The sequence below is a fragment of the Oreochromis niloticus genome, linkage group LG10, assembly GCF_001858045.2.
Source record: "Oreochromis niloticus isolate F11D_XX linkage group LG10, O_niloticus_UMD_NMBU, whole genome shotgun sequence".
NCBI lineage: Eukaryota > Metazoa > Chordata > Actinopteri > Cichliformes > Cichlidae > Oreochromis > Oreochromis niloticus.
The window spans coordinates 3,843,929-3,864,068 of NC_031975.2; the positions used below are offsets into that span (position 1 = coordinate 3,843,929).

At 40.8% G+C, this 20,140-nt stretch overlaps 1 protein-coding gene across 6 annotated transcripts in view; it reads right to left on the minus strand.

Moving 5' to 3' along the window:
- Positions 1 to 20,140, minus strand: part of arhgap32b (Rho GTPase activating protein 32b) — a 124,086-nt gene that overhangs the window by 50,279 nt on the left and 53,667 nt on the right. For all 6 annotated transcript variants that reach the window (XM_019363962.2, XM_019363966.2, XM_019363963.2 and 3 more), the window contains exons 3-5: positions 13,974 to 14,079; positions 8,013 to 8,107; positions 7,702 to 7,786 (exon numbers count right to left, since the gene is read on the minus strand). In XM_019363962.2, the coding sequence (XP_019219507.1) occupies positions 7,702 to 7,786; positions 8,013 to 8,107; positions 13,974 to 14,079 (286 nt within the window). The remainder of the gene's footprint in view (positions 1 to 7,701; positions 7,787 to 8,012; positions 8,108 to 13,973; positions 14,080 to 20,140) is intronic.

Sequence of the window (20,140 nt, forward strand, 5' to 3'; positions counted from 1 at the left end):
AGGAGCAGCTGAGACACATCAGCTGTACGGTAACGCACAGCAAGGCGGTCTAAAGGAGTCCTGAGAGGGACGTCAGTCTTCATCACATACATGGCTGCACACACACCCTGCTACTGTTATTCACCCACACACAAATCACACCCTCAATAACTGCCTGAACCACCGTCAACATGAGAGAGGGGGCGCTCTTTCACACGTGTCTGACAGCCCTCTGCGTTGGCCTACGCCTGCTGTGTTTTGCTTGTACGTGTCGTCTTCCAGGTTGCTGGTAGGTGTGGTGAATTAATGCAACTGGGAGCACCTGGCCACTCTCCTTGGAGCATTTAAGAAGTGGTTATCTCAGCTTTCGCTCTCTCTCCATTCACCCTGCACCGTGTTATTTGTTTGGTTGGCTTTGAACTGGTTATTTTAGGGCTTACATTACACACCTAACATTCAATCACTCATCCAACTGCTGATACACTAACACATGCCAATGTAAAGTTTTATGCGGTTAATAACTTTGTAAACTTTGGTTTAAACCATGTCTCTCTCGCTCTTGAGCGAGACCATAACAGCTGTTAAACTGGTTTATTTCCATGATTATCCACCTTAAAAGTCACACTCAATGTTTCTTACTATAAGTCTGCCATAATGCACTTTGTGGCATTGTACTTGGTTCAATGTTTTAGTCCTATTAGTGTCTTCAGTGTTGTTGTGTCTGTACAAAGGCAGTGCTGGAACAAATCGCACTACTACTCCCTCTAATGCATTTCTGGGAGAATACTGTCCTGCTTGTAGCAGTACCGTACTATACTGTGCTGAAAAGTGTTGAAGCAGAGGAAAACAGATTGGCTGATGAAGACTTCATCCTACACCAAGATAATGAGCCAAAACTGAAGAAAATAAGGCCGAAAGCTTCAAATAGTGTAAGAGAAGCACAGATTGTAAGCACAGACAAAGTGTGGGTCTGATGACCTAAATTTCATCATCAGACGGTGAGTGAGGCAGTCCGAGCAGCCGTCCACGTGCTTGCCTGTTTGTTGTGACCAGGTCAACTTATCTGTGGAGACTTTACATTACAGTGTTATAACTGCACCCCAGACAGAGATGCATGACAGAAATGACTAAATGGCCTTCACATCTCCGGCTGTGTTAAATAATCAAAGTGTTGCACATTTTTCTAACAGCACGCTACTGGCAAATGCCCACACAGACACTACAACCTTTAGCCATTTCTGACGCCTGTGAATAACTTAAATACTGTTAATAATCGTACAGATGACAGCGGTCAGCACCACTAACATTGTTTCTGGAAAAGACCTGTTTGTGTGACTTTCACCCTCTCACACATTTTATTAGTAAAATGTGTAACAGTGTGGTCTTCAGTGTGGACAATGTGGAAAAAGGCAGGGCAAAATGCTAGTCTAATGAGAAACAATAAGGGTGAGCGGTCCTGGCTGGCTAGTTGGCAGGCACAGTGGGACAGCGGTGATGAAGTCAATACATTTGTTTTGCTGGTCTCTGGCTGCAGACTGTGACATGCAGCCCTTTTCCTGGAAGGCTGGGAGGGGGCTAAGAGGAAGAGCGAGAAGCTGTGGGCGATTCAACAGAGACATCATGGAGGGCACAGACTATGGGGGAGCAGTGCATGCATGGGCCAACACACTGTGACACTGTGACAGTGTGCCAGGTCACAGAGGAAAGGCCAGAGTCATTCTGACAAACATTATTAATTAAAAATTAACAACTAATATAGAATACAAGGTCGAGTCTTCAGCTATGGAACCAGCTTCTAGCTTAGTTTCAGGAGACACACACATCTATACTTTTAACATTAGGCTTAAAATATTAATTTAGCTTAGAGCTGGATCAGGTGGATCTCTGGATCTCTCTCCACTCACCCACTAACTACCAGCTGCCTCTTCCTGAGCCTTAAAGGCTTCACACTACTGTCGCCATGTGCACATAAAGAATTACCTAATTATTGGGGTAATATATCTAATACTGTGTGTCTTTACCTTATAAAGCTCCTTGACTACTGTTGTGACCTATACAATAAGAACAGAAAGAAATGAACCTGACCAGAGTATCTAAATCTGCCCTTTTATCCCACATCCAACTGGTTACCTGTCATTTCATTTATCCCATGCACTGATATCAACATTGTTTTAGATGGTGTGTATATCATTTGGTGCAAAACCTTATCTGTCTCAAGTAGATTAAATAACCAGCAGTGAATTCAGTTGGCCGACGTCTCTTCTGCATGCTTCAGATTCCAGCCTCAAGGACTAGCTTCAGAAAGAGAGGAGGACAGTATGTACAGCAGCACAGAATGACACAAAGATCAGCAGGGACTTATCCATTCTCTTAGGAATGGTTTTAGCCAATGCACAAAGGATTTAAAGTGTCAGACAAGGTTAATCAATACCAATTCATCCACCTTCTCTACATCCAACTTAATAGGTTTCTAAGTTTTGACATTTAATAGATTCTCAAGAGTGCACCAACAGTACTGTGCCAAAATCAATACAAACTTTCATGGCCACCCATAGCAAGATGACCTAAACTGCATTTTTTCAGACCACTCACTTTGATGTGAAGTCTGCGCAAGATCCGCCTGAAGCTAGTTCAATTAAAAGAAAGGAAGGCTTACTCATCCTAATGAGAGCTGCAGAGAAACAAACAAGAGCCAGTCCTGCTTAGAGTCATCACTCCTGCTTCTGTTTGCTCCATAACATCCATGTCTGCCAAATCAAACTCATACATGACTGTGCAGCCACAGGGCGCCAGGATGTAGCTAAGGTCACAGATTTAGTCCTAATTATTACTACCACTACCACTACCACTACATGTGTTAGACATAGGGTGCCAACATTCAAACAATCTTTTTTTTCTCTAAGTGATGAAATAAAACATTCACATTTAGCATAATCCAGATGAAAACTCTGCAACAGGCCAGTGACCTGTCCATGATGTACCCCACCTCTCACTCTATGACAGCTGGGATACGTTCCAGGATTCCTTTCATTAAGTAAAACTTATTCTCAACCACCTGTGGCTTCACATAAGAACCACAATCAAACGTATTTTTTAGAGAAATGCCACAAATGACCTCGTTGGAAAATAAGCTCAGACAAATGTCACAGATATTTGTAGAAAAGCCTAAATATACTATTCTTTGTTCATATAGTGTAGCATTGAAGTGTCAGCTGTCAGTTAGTACCAACCTTCTAACTAGTACCATTGTTTTTAAATGCTTTCAGAAGTGCGAAAATTAGGCATAATAGTATTAAATCTCGAACAGCTGTCAAGATAAAAAGTTTTATTACATTTTCCAAAGATCGTGATTGTGCATTTGTATCTGATGTCACAGCGCTATCATCAAATCAATTACAGTCTTTTTGTAGCGACTCTATTCAGACTTGTTACAGCACAGAATGTAAAATAGGAAAAGCTGCTGTCATTAGATCATTTCTGCATGGCCTGCAAATCTTTTTTGAGCAACAGTATTTTAAGGCAACAAGTTTCTCTAGCATCAAAGCAAGTAAATAAGCAAAAAGTTCAACACTAGATTAATTTGGAAGTCTTGTTAAGGTACAGTCAGACAGAAGGTGGTTAGAAGAACCTAAGTTTGTCAGCACCACTGCCAGGTTATGCTTTTGTTTTCATTTATTTAACATTTAAACCAGATTCCTCCTCTGAGGAATACGATGTCTGGACTAAATTTCACAGCAAGTCACAGTTGTCAATACACTGCAAAGAAACCCTCTGAGGACCAAAGCAATGCATGACATTGTTTTCATTTTTATAGTCTGAATCTGAATTGATTAAAGTGTAAGACTCCATCGCATCATTTTGGCTGTTTAAAACCCACATCAACACAAAAATGTGTAGCTGGCTGTACTCAAGTGTGCATACACTATTTAACACTTGTCATTAACCAAATCTCCAAAAATAATATGTCTGCAACGGCAATGAGGTGACCCCACGCGAGCTGGCAACCTGCTAGATTTAGCAGCTGAGCTCACAGGACTAGGCTCACTGTGTTATTTAGTACAGGAATCCAGCTACAGTTACATTATATTTTCAGTAAGAACAGGAAAAAACTGCATTCAGTCAAATTAAGTCTCGTCACTAACAAAACCTCAGTCCAACAGTTAGAAAACCTACATGCTTGGACAACAGTCAGAGTACAGGTGAGGTGTGACGGCCTCTTTTACAATTACATCAGAACAGCACTTCATCAGCAGCACGACTGGCTGAAAACCCCAAACATGTGACCAGTAAAGCCACTTCTTTGTGTCAAAACAGAGCAAACAGTGAGTCAACAAAGAGCACACAGAAACATTAAAATGTAATGAACAGACCACTCTGTGAGCAGCCACACAGCAGATTTAAAAGACTTTGAAAGTAAAGGTTACATTTTAAGCCATGTCTCCATCTTTGCCAGAACAACCGACAGTCTGTCAGTCAAATGTTCCATCTACAACACCAGCATCATAAGAAAAGGACTGCCACGTAAGTGGTGCTCTCAGGGCTTGTGTGACTGTGCCATTCTTATGTTTCCACAACAAAACCTTGTGTGACTCACATTCTCCTCTGGCAAAGATTTTTATTATGGAAGTGAAATAACAAGTATTCCAGCAGAAGGCCCAATTCCAAAGCTGAACCCAAGTCCTACCCTGCCTCAGTCCAGCACAGAGGAAACATAAAACCTCACTCGACCTGCTCCACATACATCACTATTTATTTGTTTTTTTAACTTCAATGGTGGAGATATATAAGGAAAAATGAAATATAGTTCATGTGAATATCTGTGCTGTTCATTGACTCTGCGAAGAAGATGTAAAAATGTGCAGTAGCATGTCTATGAAACACCCTGAATGATTTCTTGGGCATCAACATTCTCACTTATCATTTCTAAAAAGCTTTACTATTTATGCCATGTCAGAATCATTAGGGAACAAGTAAATAGAATGCAGTTGTGACCAATTCATTAAACAAGCAAACATGTTTGGTTGAGGCGCGATTAGACATAATATATTAAGTGACATGGGGAACAAATAGCAAATAATTAATCCCTAAGCAAACACAGAAGACATGAGTTTCCACTGGGGTTCAGCTGGCTCAGAAGAAGAGGCAGGAGCTGCACTGAATACTAAAAGTACACAGCAGGCAACACAAAGACACAGGGCTACTTAAAGGCATATGAAAACCAGGAAAGGATCAGCTGGCAAAACAAAAGGACAACCAATCTACTGGCTGTAGACAATTTAAATTAGCTGGACGGGTGGAGTTAGATCAACAAATGACCTGCACGTAAAGTATAACACAGCAAACTCTCACTCTGCCGTTGCAATTGCAGCGAATTAGATTTAGCTGACTGGTGACCCCTACTGGCTTCTTGAAGTAATGACAAGGCTGGGTGGGTAAAAAAAAGCTCTCACTACAGTGACTGGGTTGACTGGAAACATTTATTTTCTCAAATCAACCTTTTCACACTGACAGTCTAGGCAGTAAAAGAGAATCCTCTTTATTTCTATTGTGTCACACAGACCGTGGAGCCAATCACAGCATGCGTTTGGTGAAAAGTGAAAGAAAAGCATCTAATTTTAAACTCAAATTGCATATCTTAAGTTGGTAAAGCACGCTTTCTGTCTCATTCATACAGAAAAATTATCCATAGCTTTAACGCCTGGATTGTTTTTAAATATTCCATGATTAATTATGCTTGTAAAATACTGCAAAATACTGCAGCACAGTTCCTCTTGACAATGTGTTTAAGGATTCTTAAGACAGACATTTTAGCACTCACAACCCCACCAGTCACCAAAGTAAGAGTCAGAGATCAGCTGTATTTACTGCACTGTGGTGCTGAACATCATCATCATCTTTCACAAACATAAAGCACAACTTCAAAATTAAACATTTATAAGATCAGTGAATAAATGTTTGGTAAAAGTAAAATAAACTACTGTATTTTCCACACTATAAGGCACACTTAAAATCCTTTCATTTTCTCATAAATCGGCAGTGCGCCTTATGTTAAATTCTGGTTGTGCTTACTGACCTCGAACCGATTTTATTTGGTACACGGCGCTCAAAAATCTGTCAAAAATGTTTTAGCACGACTTTGGTAAGCTACGAAGCCGCACCGCTTGATGGATTGTTGGAGCATTGCGGCTACCATAGTCAGGAGGCTCGCGGAGTAATCTGTGTCCAAAACTCCGCCCACTTCAGGTCCCAAAGTCAAACAAACACTGCGGCATCACTGAGAGTTAAAAACTGACTAAATTCTTTCATCTTTAATAAAATGATCAGCGTTGCTGCTTTACCAGGTGTAACAATTAAGTTTAATATCCAGGCATCCATGAAAACAGAATTTATTACATTTAACAGAGTTAGAAGTTAGCAGGAAGTTAGCTCGCTAGCTTCCACCTAAACATGATATAGCATGTTCTGACTGAGAGATTTCTGAAACATTCAAACGTACAGCTCTGCTATCACTTCCAACATAAATGAAGACAGAAAACTAAACAGCAGTGACGTTTGTAGGGTTACTGAAGTTGGGCTAGCTGATACATAATGACGTGCTACGTGATCGCTAGCGACACAGCTATGTTAGCATAGCATAAACACAGTGAAGCTGGAGGATGAATGCAATCGCATGGCAGGATGCTGTAAACGGACCAAACTTCAGTCAGGAGAACAACTGAGATAATCCATCCACAATACGAGGTTAGTCATTAATATACTGCAACAACATGGGAATAGAGCAGCTGCGAGAGAATTCAACATTAATGAATCAATGGTACGGAAGTGGAGGAAGCAAGAAGAATGAGTTGAGTAAAGTTTGACTTATCTGAGTGTTTTGTTTGCTTAATGCGCTTTATAATCCGGTGCGCCTTATGGTCCAAAAAATACAGTGAAATAAAAAAATCAAATGAAATATTAGACATACCTGTACTACAGGGGCACAGGCTTTTCACTGAGTTACTTAGGCATTCCCATTTGATTTTTTTGTTTTTAACTAGTTAAAAAAAAATCCTTTTCACACAGAAAGTGTAACAAATTATTCAAATATTTAACCAGGGTGCAGGTGGGATAAAAGCACTTGGTTCACAGTTCCTAGAGGTTTGGATATTTTAAAGCTGCAGGGAATGGGGGGGAGACTTTTAAAAAACTTCAAAACAGATTGCAAAGACAACTGCTGGCAAAGCAAGTTGTGACTCAGCTTGGGACTCAACAGCCACTAAGGTCAATAAAGGTAAAGGCAAAGCCATGTGGAGGAATCTCAAGGAGAGACGGTGGTAGAAAAAAACTTTTTAAAGATCTTATATTTATATTATATTAGCGAAATGGGGCATTTAAGGAACCAGGAAACCACTGCAAACACCAACATCTCCATGCATCAATGGCAAAAAAGTTCTACCTGACATCATCTGGGGAAGTCCTGCTTCATTCAGTCTTTACAAATATCATCAGCCAATTTCTTCTCAGTGAGAGCGAGTATTTTTCAATAAACTGTGCAAAGGTTCATCCACAACATCACTGACATTTGTGGTGCTGTAATTTTAAACTCATAATCCCAATCAAAGTTTTTAAAAGCCATGCTACTGATGCACACATGCTGCACCAGCTTTAACCCTTTTTCATACCAGGTGTTTGTAAAGCATTAAGAAATTCAAGAGAAGGAATCAAAAGGCTTCAAGACTGTACCTGAATTGTACCAAAGTCCACATTTTCATAGTGGAAATGAGCACACTCTGCCAGTTTTGGGAAATGGCCCTTGGTGAAGCAAAGTCTGCAAATGCAACACACAGTTTGGTTAGCACTTCATTCCCTTCATATGGTAACAGCTTGGAGTGTGTATGATTAGCAGAAAAAGCCGAGGGCAATGCAAACAGAGGGAGCGAAAGCATGAGGCAGGCACAGAAACAGACTCGATAAACAGCCAGTTTGGAGTGTTATTAGAAATGGACAGAGGAGAAATGTGAGAGCTGTGTGTTTGTGTCCACGTGCCCACTCACTTCTTGACATTCTTGACCTTCATGCTGGCTGTGCTGCTGCTGCATGAGCGCATGAGGGGCTCAGTCCTCAGCTCAGGGATCTCAGCACTCCTTGCCTAAACAAAACAAAACAAAACAAACCACACAATTGATTAGGTTGATGTGTAGCACCAGTTTGCTTAGATCAGATCAGGCGATAAACTGCAAAAGCTGTATGGCTTTCCAAAAATCCTCACAGACTTGTGTAACCAATGCTGTACAGCAATATACTGTTTGACTCCATCTAATGTGTTTGGATGAGCTGAGCCCTGCTGATCCTACTGACTGACATGTGTACAGCTTGTTAGTTGACTGGACAACAGTATAACACGAGGATTCCTTTGAGAATTATTATTTTCTCCCAGCTCATCCTGTCCTTTGAATTGCTTCATGTGCACTTTCCTTTTGCCGTTTTAAACTTCATATTTTTATTCTCGGACTCTAGCAGAGTAACTCTGCATGATTCACAGGACACATTAATCCTTATTTATCTCAATTCACCCTCTAAAACAAGCCAGCTTTCTTCTGATTCGCTGCAGAAGGTTTGAGCAGCAGGTGGGAGGGCTTTTCTATTCTCACAGTCAGAATGGTTTTATTAGGGATATCCACTCGCTGACATCACACAGAGCCAAGAGCAGAAAACACTAAACCAAGTGTTAAAGCTGTCTGAAGTCTGAGATTACAGCTCACTGAGAATACCTGTACACATGCCAACTAGGTCCTGATGGGTGAAAATGGGCACATCTACGAGGATGATCTTATTGTTGTAGTTCTGTTCAGTGTTTACCACGCCAGCCGTGTGCAGCAGCGCCTCAGCCGGTAGCGGAAACGCTAACTTAGCATGGAGGAAGTTAACAGTCAAGCAACAGCAGCGTGAAGATGTTTCAACAACAGCTTTCCTTTATATGCTTGCAATAATATTTGACTAAACTGCAGACTGTGGTCAGCTGACAGCTGAGCAGCTTCATCAACAACAAGGCTTTTTTGTTTTCTTCTCTCTCATATGCTCGCTCATTCTTATTCTTGTTATGTTTGATTCTGAAGCTTTTATTGCACTTACTATAACATAACCTGCTGCCACCTTGATAAATATTTCACTTCTCTTGTCAGCTTCACAATGTGTGTAAGGATGACTGTAAATAACAGCAGTATGACGCAAATCCTCCTCTCACACCGAGCTGAAATAAGAGGACTGCAAATAAAGGAGATCAAATTGGATCTTCACCCTATTGCTATTATTATTATTTTACTAATAAATACTAGATTCATACATTAATGTTCTTGGATTATTTGTGCATTTAAGCAACACTTAAATGCAGCCTGGTAGACATCTGTAGCATATTAGTGCTGGAAAAAGCTACATTTGTGCATCCCTAATTTAAATGTATAGTAATTAATGTCACTGAATGCCTCACATATATGTGGTTGATAGACAAGCCGAGGGAGTGTTTCAAGGTCTTTGCACACTTACACATGTTATGAAACAGCCTTCAGTCCATAGTGTGTACTGTGCAGACTTAAAATATCACACTCCTGTTTTTGTATGAAGATTATTCCAGAACCGACTGATTTTTAACTCATGCTCAGTAGCTGGAGTCAAGTCAGGAAATGTTATTTTTAGTCATTTAATTCTTATACATAAGATGGAAGAATTTGAGCATTATGAACAATAACAACAACAGTTTGACTTGGAAACTATGTTGAACATCTAAAGGCATCACAAGCATCAGACACAGTTGGTTGAAAAGCATTTCTGCAGTCTCTGACTAAAAGACCACTCCCCACACAGATTCACCGACAGCCACTCACTCTGGTTGATATCGTGTTCAAAAATAAAGCCAGTCGCATCATTTAGCTTAAATTAGACTGAAAATCAAAAGCAGATGTGGTCAGCAAATCACCAAGAGTCTGGGGAATCTACTTTAGTGCAAGTAGAGGATACAGTGGATATATTCACTGTGAAGCTGTGTAAGAAAACAGGAGCCTGACTTAGGCAAGGTAACAGAACTGTGAAAGCTTCATTCATTCAGCTTGTAACCTCACCACAGCCGCTGACAGGTAAGGTGCTTTGCATATGCGGTCAGACCACTGAGACTTTCAGCACCACCTCTATGCCAGGTGCTAAAAGGGCCCAGGTGATAGAGGTGAAAGATGGAGCACTTGTAGCTGTTTCTGTACAGCAGGAGGATTTGTGTTGGGGGGAAGGAATTCTTTTTGAGGGACCAGTACCTACATTTCTGTTACATCCTGGTTCCACTGGTGAGGCCTTAAATTTCATTTCTAGTAACAGTAGAGGTCTTCATAGTTCTGATGACTGACTCCCAATTAGTATTCAGTCTGCAGTCTGATTAAGTTTGCTCTCTCAAGTTATGCTGCCAGTGAGAAGGTGGTTATATTGGTTACTACAGTTTTTGTTTAACCATCAGTGAGTTGGCTGCAATGATTAGTCCTATTTGGTAATAAAGCTTACTACACACTTACATCTAGGGCTGCACAATTAATCGTTAGAAAATCGCGATCTCAATTCATACTTATGTGCGATCTCATTTCCAAATGACAACAATTTAAAAAAAAAAAAAGAAAGAAAGAAAAAAGATGACGATTGTACCGCATTTTGATCCGGGACATAATCTGCATGAAAACAAGCGCTCACTCTTCCTGCTCAACAAATGACAAGGGCGGAGCCTTATACCACGTGAAACAGAAGCCAGCTGGCAGGGTAAAAACAACGGAGAGCACGTGAGAGATGACGAAGCTGTAAAGGCCAAGAAAGTGACAGGAGAAAATCCGTCCCGGTCAACCACCCAAACATCAATAACGGGAACCTTATACAGCGCTTCCCCATAGCCGTCGAACTCCCGCAGGCACAAAGAAATTACGGAGGCTATCACTTATCACCTGGCTAAAGATATGGCTCCCATCAACACTGTGCAAAACGAGGGATTTAGGAAAATGATCAACACCCTAGACAAACGCTACACAGTGCCGTCCTACAACTATTTTTCAAATGTTGCACTACCTGCTCTATACACGCAGTGTCGAGCAACGGTGGAGACGGAATTACAAGCAGTGCAACATTTTGCGGCAACGACAAAATGTGAGACATTTATTGTTTTTATGTTTATTTATTATTTTTATGTTCAGTCTCAACTGTTACGAAGTTGATGTGCAGTTAATAAGTGCAATAAATATTTATACTGGAAAAGAAAATCGTGAGAGAATCGTGATCTCAATTCTAAGCAAAAAAATCGTGATTCTCATTTTATGCAAAATCGTGCAGCCCTACTTACATCTACAATATTGCCCTCTTGCATCCTACTATGAATTGAACAGTGATAAAATTCTAACAAATACCTTTGTTTTTCAGTCATCTGCCACACAAAACATGTGGATAATCTTGTCATTTCACAATGCTAATGCAAAAACCAGTGTTGTGCCCGTCACAGTTCTCGTTTTCACAGCTCTGACGACATGTATAAACTCACTGTGTTCTCATTGGGCAATATCATTGCTATAGCAATGCCTTGCGTTTTACATACACTAATGCTCACAACAAGGAGCCCAGACACGTCTAACAGCCAGAGCTGCGTTTCTGCATCAAATGAAGATTTAATGGGGAGGAAAAAAGAAAATTGTGAGCTATGAACATCTTTTTTTGATTTTATTTTAAAGCTATATCGCCCACCTCTGTGTTCTATATCCATTAGCTCCAAGTCCAACATCACTCGCTACAATTACAGTTGTAACTTTGTAACCACCACAGACAAACACTTTATGTATCCGAACATAAACAAGTGCAAGATTCAGTGAAGTATTCTATGTATTCTGGCTTACATTACAACACAAATAATCGTTCGGTGTTGGGATTGTTGGTAAGACAAAATAAAATCTTAAAAAACAAACCGAATTATCTTGTATCGTTGCTCAAATAGGAATGTTGCATGTCATGTAGATTGCAGGTTTTTAAGTTGCTGAAGAAGGAACTTGTCACGTTGCACGGGTGCGTGCGTGCTTTGTTGTTCGTGCGCTGCACTGAATATGATCTTGCCTACACAGTGCACCAGGGCGTTGGTGTGACAGCTTACAATAAGTTGTTCACACTTCTTTTCATCATCTCTTCCAACCACTGGAGACATATATGATGCATGGTGCCCCAGTGGACACAGAGCCGTATCGCAAACTGAGCAAACAATCGCACACATGCAGTATTAAAAGCCCCGCCTCTCTGATTAATATTCAGTAGGCTGCTCAGATTTCTCTTGTTGTTTCTCTTCCTCTCTGTTGCCCGATCGAAATGAGCAGTCGTGATACCGCTCCAACCACGCGCCAACCACGGGTGGCTCGACATGTTACCATGGAGACGGCCTCATTTTCACGGTGCTGCCGATGCAGGAAGCAAGACCCGAACTAAATAAGAGGAAAGGAAATAATGAATGAATGGCGTCTGGTGAATGGGACGAGCACGGAGAGATGAAGAAAAACAGATGACAGGTACATGACCGATCTGTGCGAAGAGCTTGGAGTGTGGTAGGTTTAGAACACCAACAGTCTGCATTAAGGTTCAGTAGGCTTTTGGAGCAAAAGAGAGACAGTTTTCAATACGACAGACAGACATCTCATCGGCCCAGTGGCTTAAAACCAGACTGATAAGGAAGCGAGAGGCAGCAAACAAGCCGACAGGGTGGGGAGGTGTTCTCACTGGATCATGGATCAGACGTGTCAGGAATGACTGACAGGAGACTTTACTGAAGTGCGGTGATCACAGGACAAAACAATAAGTTCAACTTAAAGGTTTTACATAGATCACGTGTGACAAACACAGCAAAGCAAGCTGGCAACACAAATGCATGGCAAAAGTGAAATGTGCACAATTTCTCCTGCAGGCTGGACTCATCTGGACCACAGATACCTGAATTTTGGTTCTTTTTCTTTAAAGCTTTTTAAATGTTTGCAAAAACTAATGATGTATTTTGTTGATGGAGCTGAACTGATGGTAGACACAGACAGTCCTGCATTAAATGTATACAAATATATTGATTTGTTCATTTTTTTATATTTTTATATTTGTTCATTTTTTTTACACTTGTGTCCAGCTTATTGAATATTAACATACTGTCAATAACTGCAAGGGGTTGATGTATAGGGTTTTTTTAAATGGTAAGGAAATAAAATGCAGATATCCAAATAGCGTATGCCATTATAAACAATCTTAAGTACACTATAGGGACAAAAGTATTTGTCACACCTCTTAATCTTTAAATTCAGTCACATTGGAACATTGTAGCCGTGCAGTCTACCTTTATAAACATTTGAGAGAGAATGAGTGGTTCTAAAGGAGCTCGCTGAATTTCACTGTCATACTATGACAGGATGCCACTGTTGCAACAAGCCAGTTTATGACATTTCTTCCCTCATAAATGTTCTACCATCAGCAATCAGCAGACACTGAACATTACAGTGATAAGCCTACTTGATATAAGAATCTTAATCCATTTCTCATTTACTGGTTAAAGGTATATTCTCCTTATCTGGAACAGTCTGAATACAGGAATACAGGAAATTGCGTCTTAAGTGCATTTAAAAAAAATACACAGACAAAAAAACTTAAGGTCCCCTCACAACTTTACAAGGAATGAGGAACACGTACATACTCCCTGAACATAAAGACTGCATCAGATTACTTTCACAGGCCACATTTCTTTCTAGATGTAGTACTCACTGACAAGCAAGCACTAATAAACTGGTATAAACGGCTCTTTAACACCCTGTTACCATCACCCAGTGGGGGGAGTTACCCAGCCACACGGTGATATTTCAGCAGCTCACTCTGATCATAAGTGGGTAGGTTTTAAAAAAAAAAGAAAAGAAAGAAAAAAGAAGAAGAAAAGATGGATAATGCTTCTAATTAAAAATCCATGTTAAAAAAAGTCAAGTGTTTCTCACCATGGCACTGATGGTTTCCTCCCAGTCTGGTCTCTCTCTGGGATGGATGTGAGCCAGTTCAGGCACAAGGTCGTCGTCCTCCAGATGACGTCCAGGTCTCAGACCCCTGCAGCCAGACACACACAACCAGAAGCTCAGAACTCAAATGGCACACACTGGCCTATCACAGTATCACTCTTAGTGTATGTATATATGTTAAAGTGCTATGCCATATGCCCGGTACAACGGTCTTCATGAAATATGAGTTTATCCAGTACGAGTGAATAAATACGAGTGAATGTTGCTTTTCAATGCATTTAAATCTAAGATACAGTTTTATTCCTTTATATTTTGCTAGGAAAATATAAAATAATGTGTTTGGGATTATTGTCATGCTGAAAAACAAAGACACTGCCAATCAGACGCTTTCCAGATGGTATTACATGGTGGATCAAAATCCACTTTTCTACCTTCATAATTCCATCAAATTTTGACAAGATTCCCATCACCACTGGTATGACACAGACTGGGTTTTACGGATGGTTATAGACTCCTGTACTAGTATGCTGACCACCTCTATGCATACTAAAGATAAGTTGAACCAGAGATACGATATTTGCATTAAAACATAAAGAAATATTTTTTTTTAAAGGGGGGTGGGCTAAAAACTTTTGCACAGTGGTGTACAGCTGCTACCAGCTCTGTGGAGCATACCGAGGTGAGCTGTAATAACCGAGCACTCTTCACACTTACAGTTCTTCACGTGTCACAAGTTTTAATAAAAGAAAACTATCAATAACCAAAACCCAACTCTCTTCAATGGGGTTATTATAGTCCCAACTGACACTAGCACCACTGACAAACAATGGGCCATGAGTTCAGTTTCTTGGTTATTAATGCAAATTGTCATGACCATTGGATCAATGGCTATGAGTACCATTCACAGAGAGTTGGGGAATGGCTGCAATCACGACACTGTAAGATGGTGAAGGAAATGTCCTCCTTGACTTCCCAATCAAACCAGTGTTCCCCCCTGTGCAAGATGTGTACATCCTCATCCTGGCATGAAGAGTTAGCTCTTCTATGTTGTGCCATCCGCTTAGCCAGAGGTTGTATGGTTTCCCCAATGTATAAATCATGGCAATCCTTCAGGCACTTAACAGTGTACTCTATTTTACTCTGTCTGTGCTGGCAGTGCAGATCCTTGGGGTGGACATGTTTCTCCCACTGCGTCCAGATGAACAGAATCAACTTTTCGGGTACCAGTTTGTTCATTTGACTTCCCCATGCAGCACCATAGTTCCTCTCTTGATATTCATATACTTTCTCTAGATCCACAAAAACATAGTGAACTTCATTCTGACACTCCCAAACCAAACATTACATCTGTGGTGGTCTTCAGGACAGGAGCTCACTGAGCTTCACTTCTATTGTTCAACTAGCTTCAACAACTCTTTCCCGTAGCTTCATGATCGACTTTATCCCTCTTTAGCTACTACAGGATATACCGAACACCGTCATGGCATTTTCCCCTCAGTACCACAGCTGTACTTGCTCAGTCATCTGGTAACTAGTCTCTACCACTCAGAACCTCTCAGTTACTTCCTGAGGTCTGTGTAGCATTCTTCCTTCTTCAACTTCCAACATTTAATCCTTGTCTCTTCCTGATTTTCCTGATTAGACTACTATCCTAGCAACATCCTGCCCTACCACGACTTTAGAGTCTTCGATCAGACTGTACCTTTTACATAAGATGTAGTTTTTTTTTAATTTGCTTTTTGTTTTTTATTATTTCTTTATGTTCTGGGTTATTTGGGTGTATGAAAAAGTTCATATGTAGGTATGTTTAGTTTCATATACTTTGAGACCAGTGCCTCAGGTACTAAAATGTATCAGTTGAATTGTTCACAACTGTGTGGAATGCCAGAAAGCAAAATACTGTATTTAGACACTAAAATGAATCACTTATTATCACTGCTTTAATCATTTATATCCAGTAGTCAAAAGGATGTGAAGCTTGAGTTTATTTTCAATAAATGTCTGGAAGAGTCATTTTAAACCTATTAAACAGCAGAACCTAAAATGCTGATCCTTAAAAGAGGATTTATCACTTGTCCATGACTATAAACTTAATATGTATGGATTTCTTTCCCCTGCTAAAATGAATCAAACACTGTTGAACGGAGCTTTAGGAAATAGCCAAAAGCATATTTTTCACTTTTTTAAAACATCTTAAACTATGATAAAATGGCCGTTAGTTGCAGGTCGAATCATGATTTCCTCTTTAAAAAGATTCAATGACAAAAACTGTGGAGTGCCGAGCAGCTGCAGGGTCCAGTTCAAGGCATCTCGAATGTAACAGTCAGGAAATGAAACATGACATGAACAGTGGATAATTTGATGAGGGCAAATGAGTTTGCAATACTTTGATAGAACAAGTTGAAGTTGATGAGACATCTGTCTAAACTGACCTTGTTTCCAGAGAGCAGTCTCTCGCACACACACTCTCACTCATTCACATACAAACACACACAAACAGTTGCCTCAAGGATGTGTTTTAACCATTGTAGACAAGAGAGGAAATTGAAAGAGGAGGAAAAAAGCAGTTTTGGGAAGAATGGAAGGTCTGCAGCAGCTGCAAGATGACAGGCTGAACTAACTCTGGGACAAGATCTCTGCATTGAGATAATTGGACTTAATGGCTCGGGACTCTGAGACGAGATATAGGAAGCCAACTTTAGCAATGACTACATCTCTTTACTCCCAAACCTTTTTACAGTATTTTTCGTGTAAATTACTTCATCATTCACTCAAGGTATGACGCTTTTCTTCTGCCTGACAATTTAATGTAGAGTCAGAGATTTAAAACCAGGACTAAGACCCACTGAACAATAAACACACTCTATACTGACTGACACATTCAACAGCCAACAAAAGTACTGTGAAAGTATTTTATTCATTCCAACTGCAGCAAAATCCCAAACAAGGTCCTGAACATTCATCAATACAGATACGGCCTGATTCCCTGTGGGCCCACTAAAGCCAGTCAACCTAGAAAAGACCCTCGCTGAAAAGCCTGAGAAATAAAAAGCCTCAATTAGACATGACTGAACAAGTGGTCAGGGAGATATAGCTGTCTGTAACTGCACTCAACTCAGAGTGCTGCGCTGATTGACCTGAAGTGAGGAAACTGACTTAAACTGATTTTACTCATAATAAACCAAAGTCATCTGGTTTATGATGCTGGGCCCTGGTAAAGAATGAAAGTCCTCCGTGTGCTGAGGAAGAATAACCTGGAGGCCATCGCCAGATCCTCCTGTGTCAGGAAAACCAGGGCCATCACAGGTGACCCCTTGCACCCCACCTATCACCTGTTTGACCTGCTACCCTCTGGTTGGCGCCTCAGATCAATCAGGTCCCACACCTCCAGACTCACAAACAGCTTCTTCCCCTGGGCAGTTCAGTCTGTTACCAAACCCCGCACACCCCACCCAGCCCACCCACCTCACCAATCTGAGCCATGGTCTTAGTAACCCTCATCACTCAGGCCACTCACACAGAGTCTATTCAGATGAAGTCTTTTCTTTGGGCTACTTCCAAGCACCATCTAATATGTGCCTCTCTCTTTATTGTATACATTTCTCCTGTTTACTAATTATTCCTGCTGCCTACTATTTCTGTTATATTCCAGCATTGATAGTGTGGAGCACCCACAGTTTCGTTATACATGTACAATGACAATGAAGGCCTATTCTACTCTATTTTATTTCAGGCCTTTTGCATTTGACTCATTATGCATTATTCAATATACTAGGTAGATAAATCTAAGAGAGGCTATTGGAACAGAACCAGCAGAAAGTATTGTGGCTTTTATTTATTGGCAAAACGCCACATTCTCCTTGATGGAGAGTCTAATAAAGCTACTCCATGACTCGGTGATGTCATGTCCTCCTTTAATGCAAGATTAAATATTTAGTGAGGTAATTCTGGAAAGTTCTAAAATAAAGGGAAACCCCTTTGAATGTTTTTCAGCTCTTTAATCTCCGTCCTCTGACCGGGCCTCCCAGTCAGCGGAGCTTCTTTCCTTCCATAGTAACCAAATCCAACTAACATTTGTTCTACTGGAGACACGAGAGCACTGTGCCCAAACACACTGCTGCGACAGTTCTCTTCTAAAGAGTGCTGAATCTGAACCAGAGCCATCAAGATCTTTTGTTGGATTGTGTAAAAGTGTTTGATAAAGTTATGGAGGGAAGGTATAATCCATTTGTCATGGCAACGGACTTGGAGAAAAAGTTGCATGTATCATGCTAGCTCATCATACATGGGCTGTTAAAAGTGTCTTAGTCTGAAAGCATATGAGTGCACAGAGCAGAGATTTCAAAGGAGCAAGATGTGTCCACACATCATTCTTGGAAAGAAATACTGTATTTAAAAAAAAGTGATTACAAACAAATCAGTTTGCATGAAATGTTTTATTCCACAAACAACCAATACTGGATGTTTTTGGGTGCTGATGAGAGTAAAACATTCTCATGTGGATATATTGGATTAGATTAAAAAAAAAAAAAAACATTAGATAGACAGAAAGATATATATAGAGAGAGTGTGTGTGTGATGACACTGTTTATACATTAGAGCAGCATTTCCATTTATACTGGACACATCAATCCAATACCAAAGTATCTCTGACAGGCCAGTACTATCTGGGCTCTTCCCTGACTTCAGTTATTTATCCTGAAAGTCAGCTCCCTGCCCACACGGTAAATGATATGAAATAACTTGTGAGAAGGCCTTCAGAATTTCTTGACTACTGTCCCACAGCCTGAGCATGATGACAAGCTTTGAGCAGCACTTATCAGGGAAGGCTGAAGAACTACTGACAAAGTGTGAAGCACTTTGAGACGCCACAGATAAAGGCCAACCGTTTTAGTGCATTTTACTCGCCCAGTGCCACCTTTTCTGTTCAAAAATGGAGTGAAATCACAGACTTCTCAGAATGCCTCCAAGTTTGCATGTAAAAAGAAAGAGACTGCCCTTTCCAGCTTCTCTGTCAAACATTCTTGTAATACTGCAGCCAGAAAAGCTTGCTCATCTTGAACAGCGCTCGTCTCTGCTTTCCTGCCTACCTTCTCCCCAGCCACAAAAACAGATAAGAGGAGAAACTGACAGAAAACTTCCCTCTGCTAAGCTCCCGGCCTGCTGAGTCAAATCTTTCTCTCTCCAATTGTGTAAGATCAAATGCAAAGAACTCCACATACAAGACTGTGAAAGTTTCAGTCTTGACTAGTTTTCCAGCATTTCCATCAGAATCACAATTTTACACCATGAAAAGCAACAGCAGCTTGTTTTTTGCTCTGAAAATGAAAGCCATGAATCTCTCCCCACATTTATCCTGAGCCTCCACTTTCTCATTTCTCCTCTATTAGGCTGCCTCAGTACTGGAGCCACTGAATGTCTGACTCAACATGTCCTCAGCCACAAACAGAAATCCTGTGGTTGTTCATGCATTTTTAGGTCCGTCTGGTGCAGGTCTCACCCTTCAAATGAAGATACTAGTTTGAAGATAAAGAGGACGCTCCACTGGAGACTATGACAGCTACCACAGGGCAGGCTACGCCCTAGACACAGAGACAGCAGTCACAACCACACGTGTGGTCAATTTAACCTAACCCAATGGTGCATGTTGTTGGACTAATGGAGTAAACCAGAAAATCCGTACAGAATCCGTGCATGTTGTCCCTATGTTTGCAAACTCCACAGAAAGACCCCAGCCAGATGGTGGATACAAACCCAGACCTTCTCTCTGTCAGGAAATGCTGTGCTGCCCTCGTTAACCAAGTCCTGTGGACAAATACCATAAACTGTATTTAAAAAATGGATGTGGCTCCTGGGTCTGAAAAGTGAAGCCAACCTGGAAGCACAGGGCAGCTCTGAGAACAGCAAAAAGCCCATTTGTATAAAGATCTACTGTTCAGCAAACTAACTACGAGCTCAGTAAACCCTTTCCTGATGAGTCTCAACTGCTAGTTTCAAGTCTTATGAATATAACGTGAGGATACATACTGGTCTCATTAGAATAACAGAGGATAACGCAGGGTTTGCTTTAGGGAGGTGCTACCTTGAGTAGATACACCTTTCATTTATCACGTCCAGCACCAAGACAGAAACGCCAAAAACATTTACCA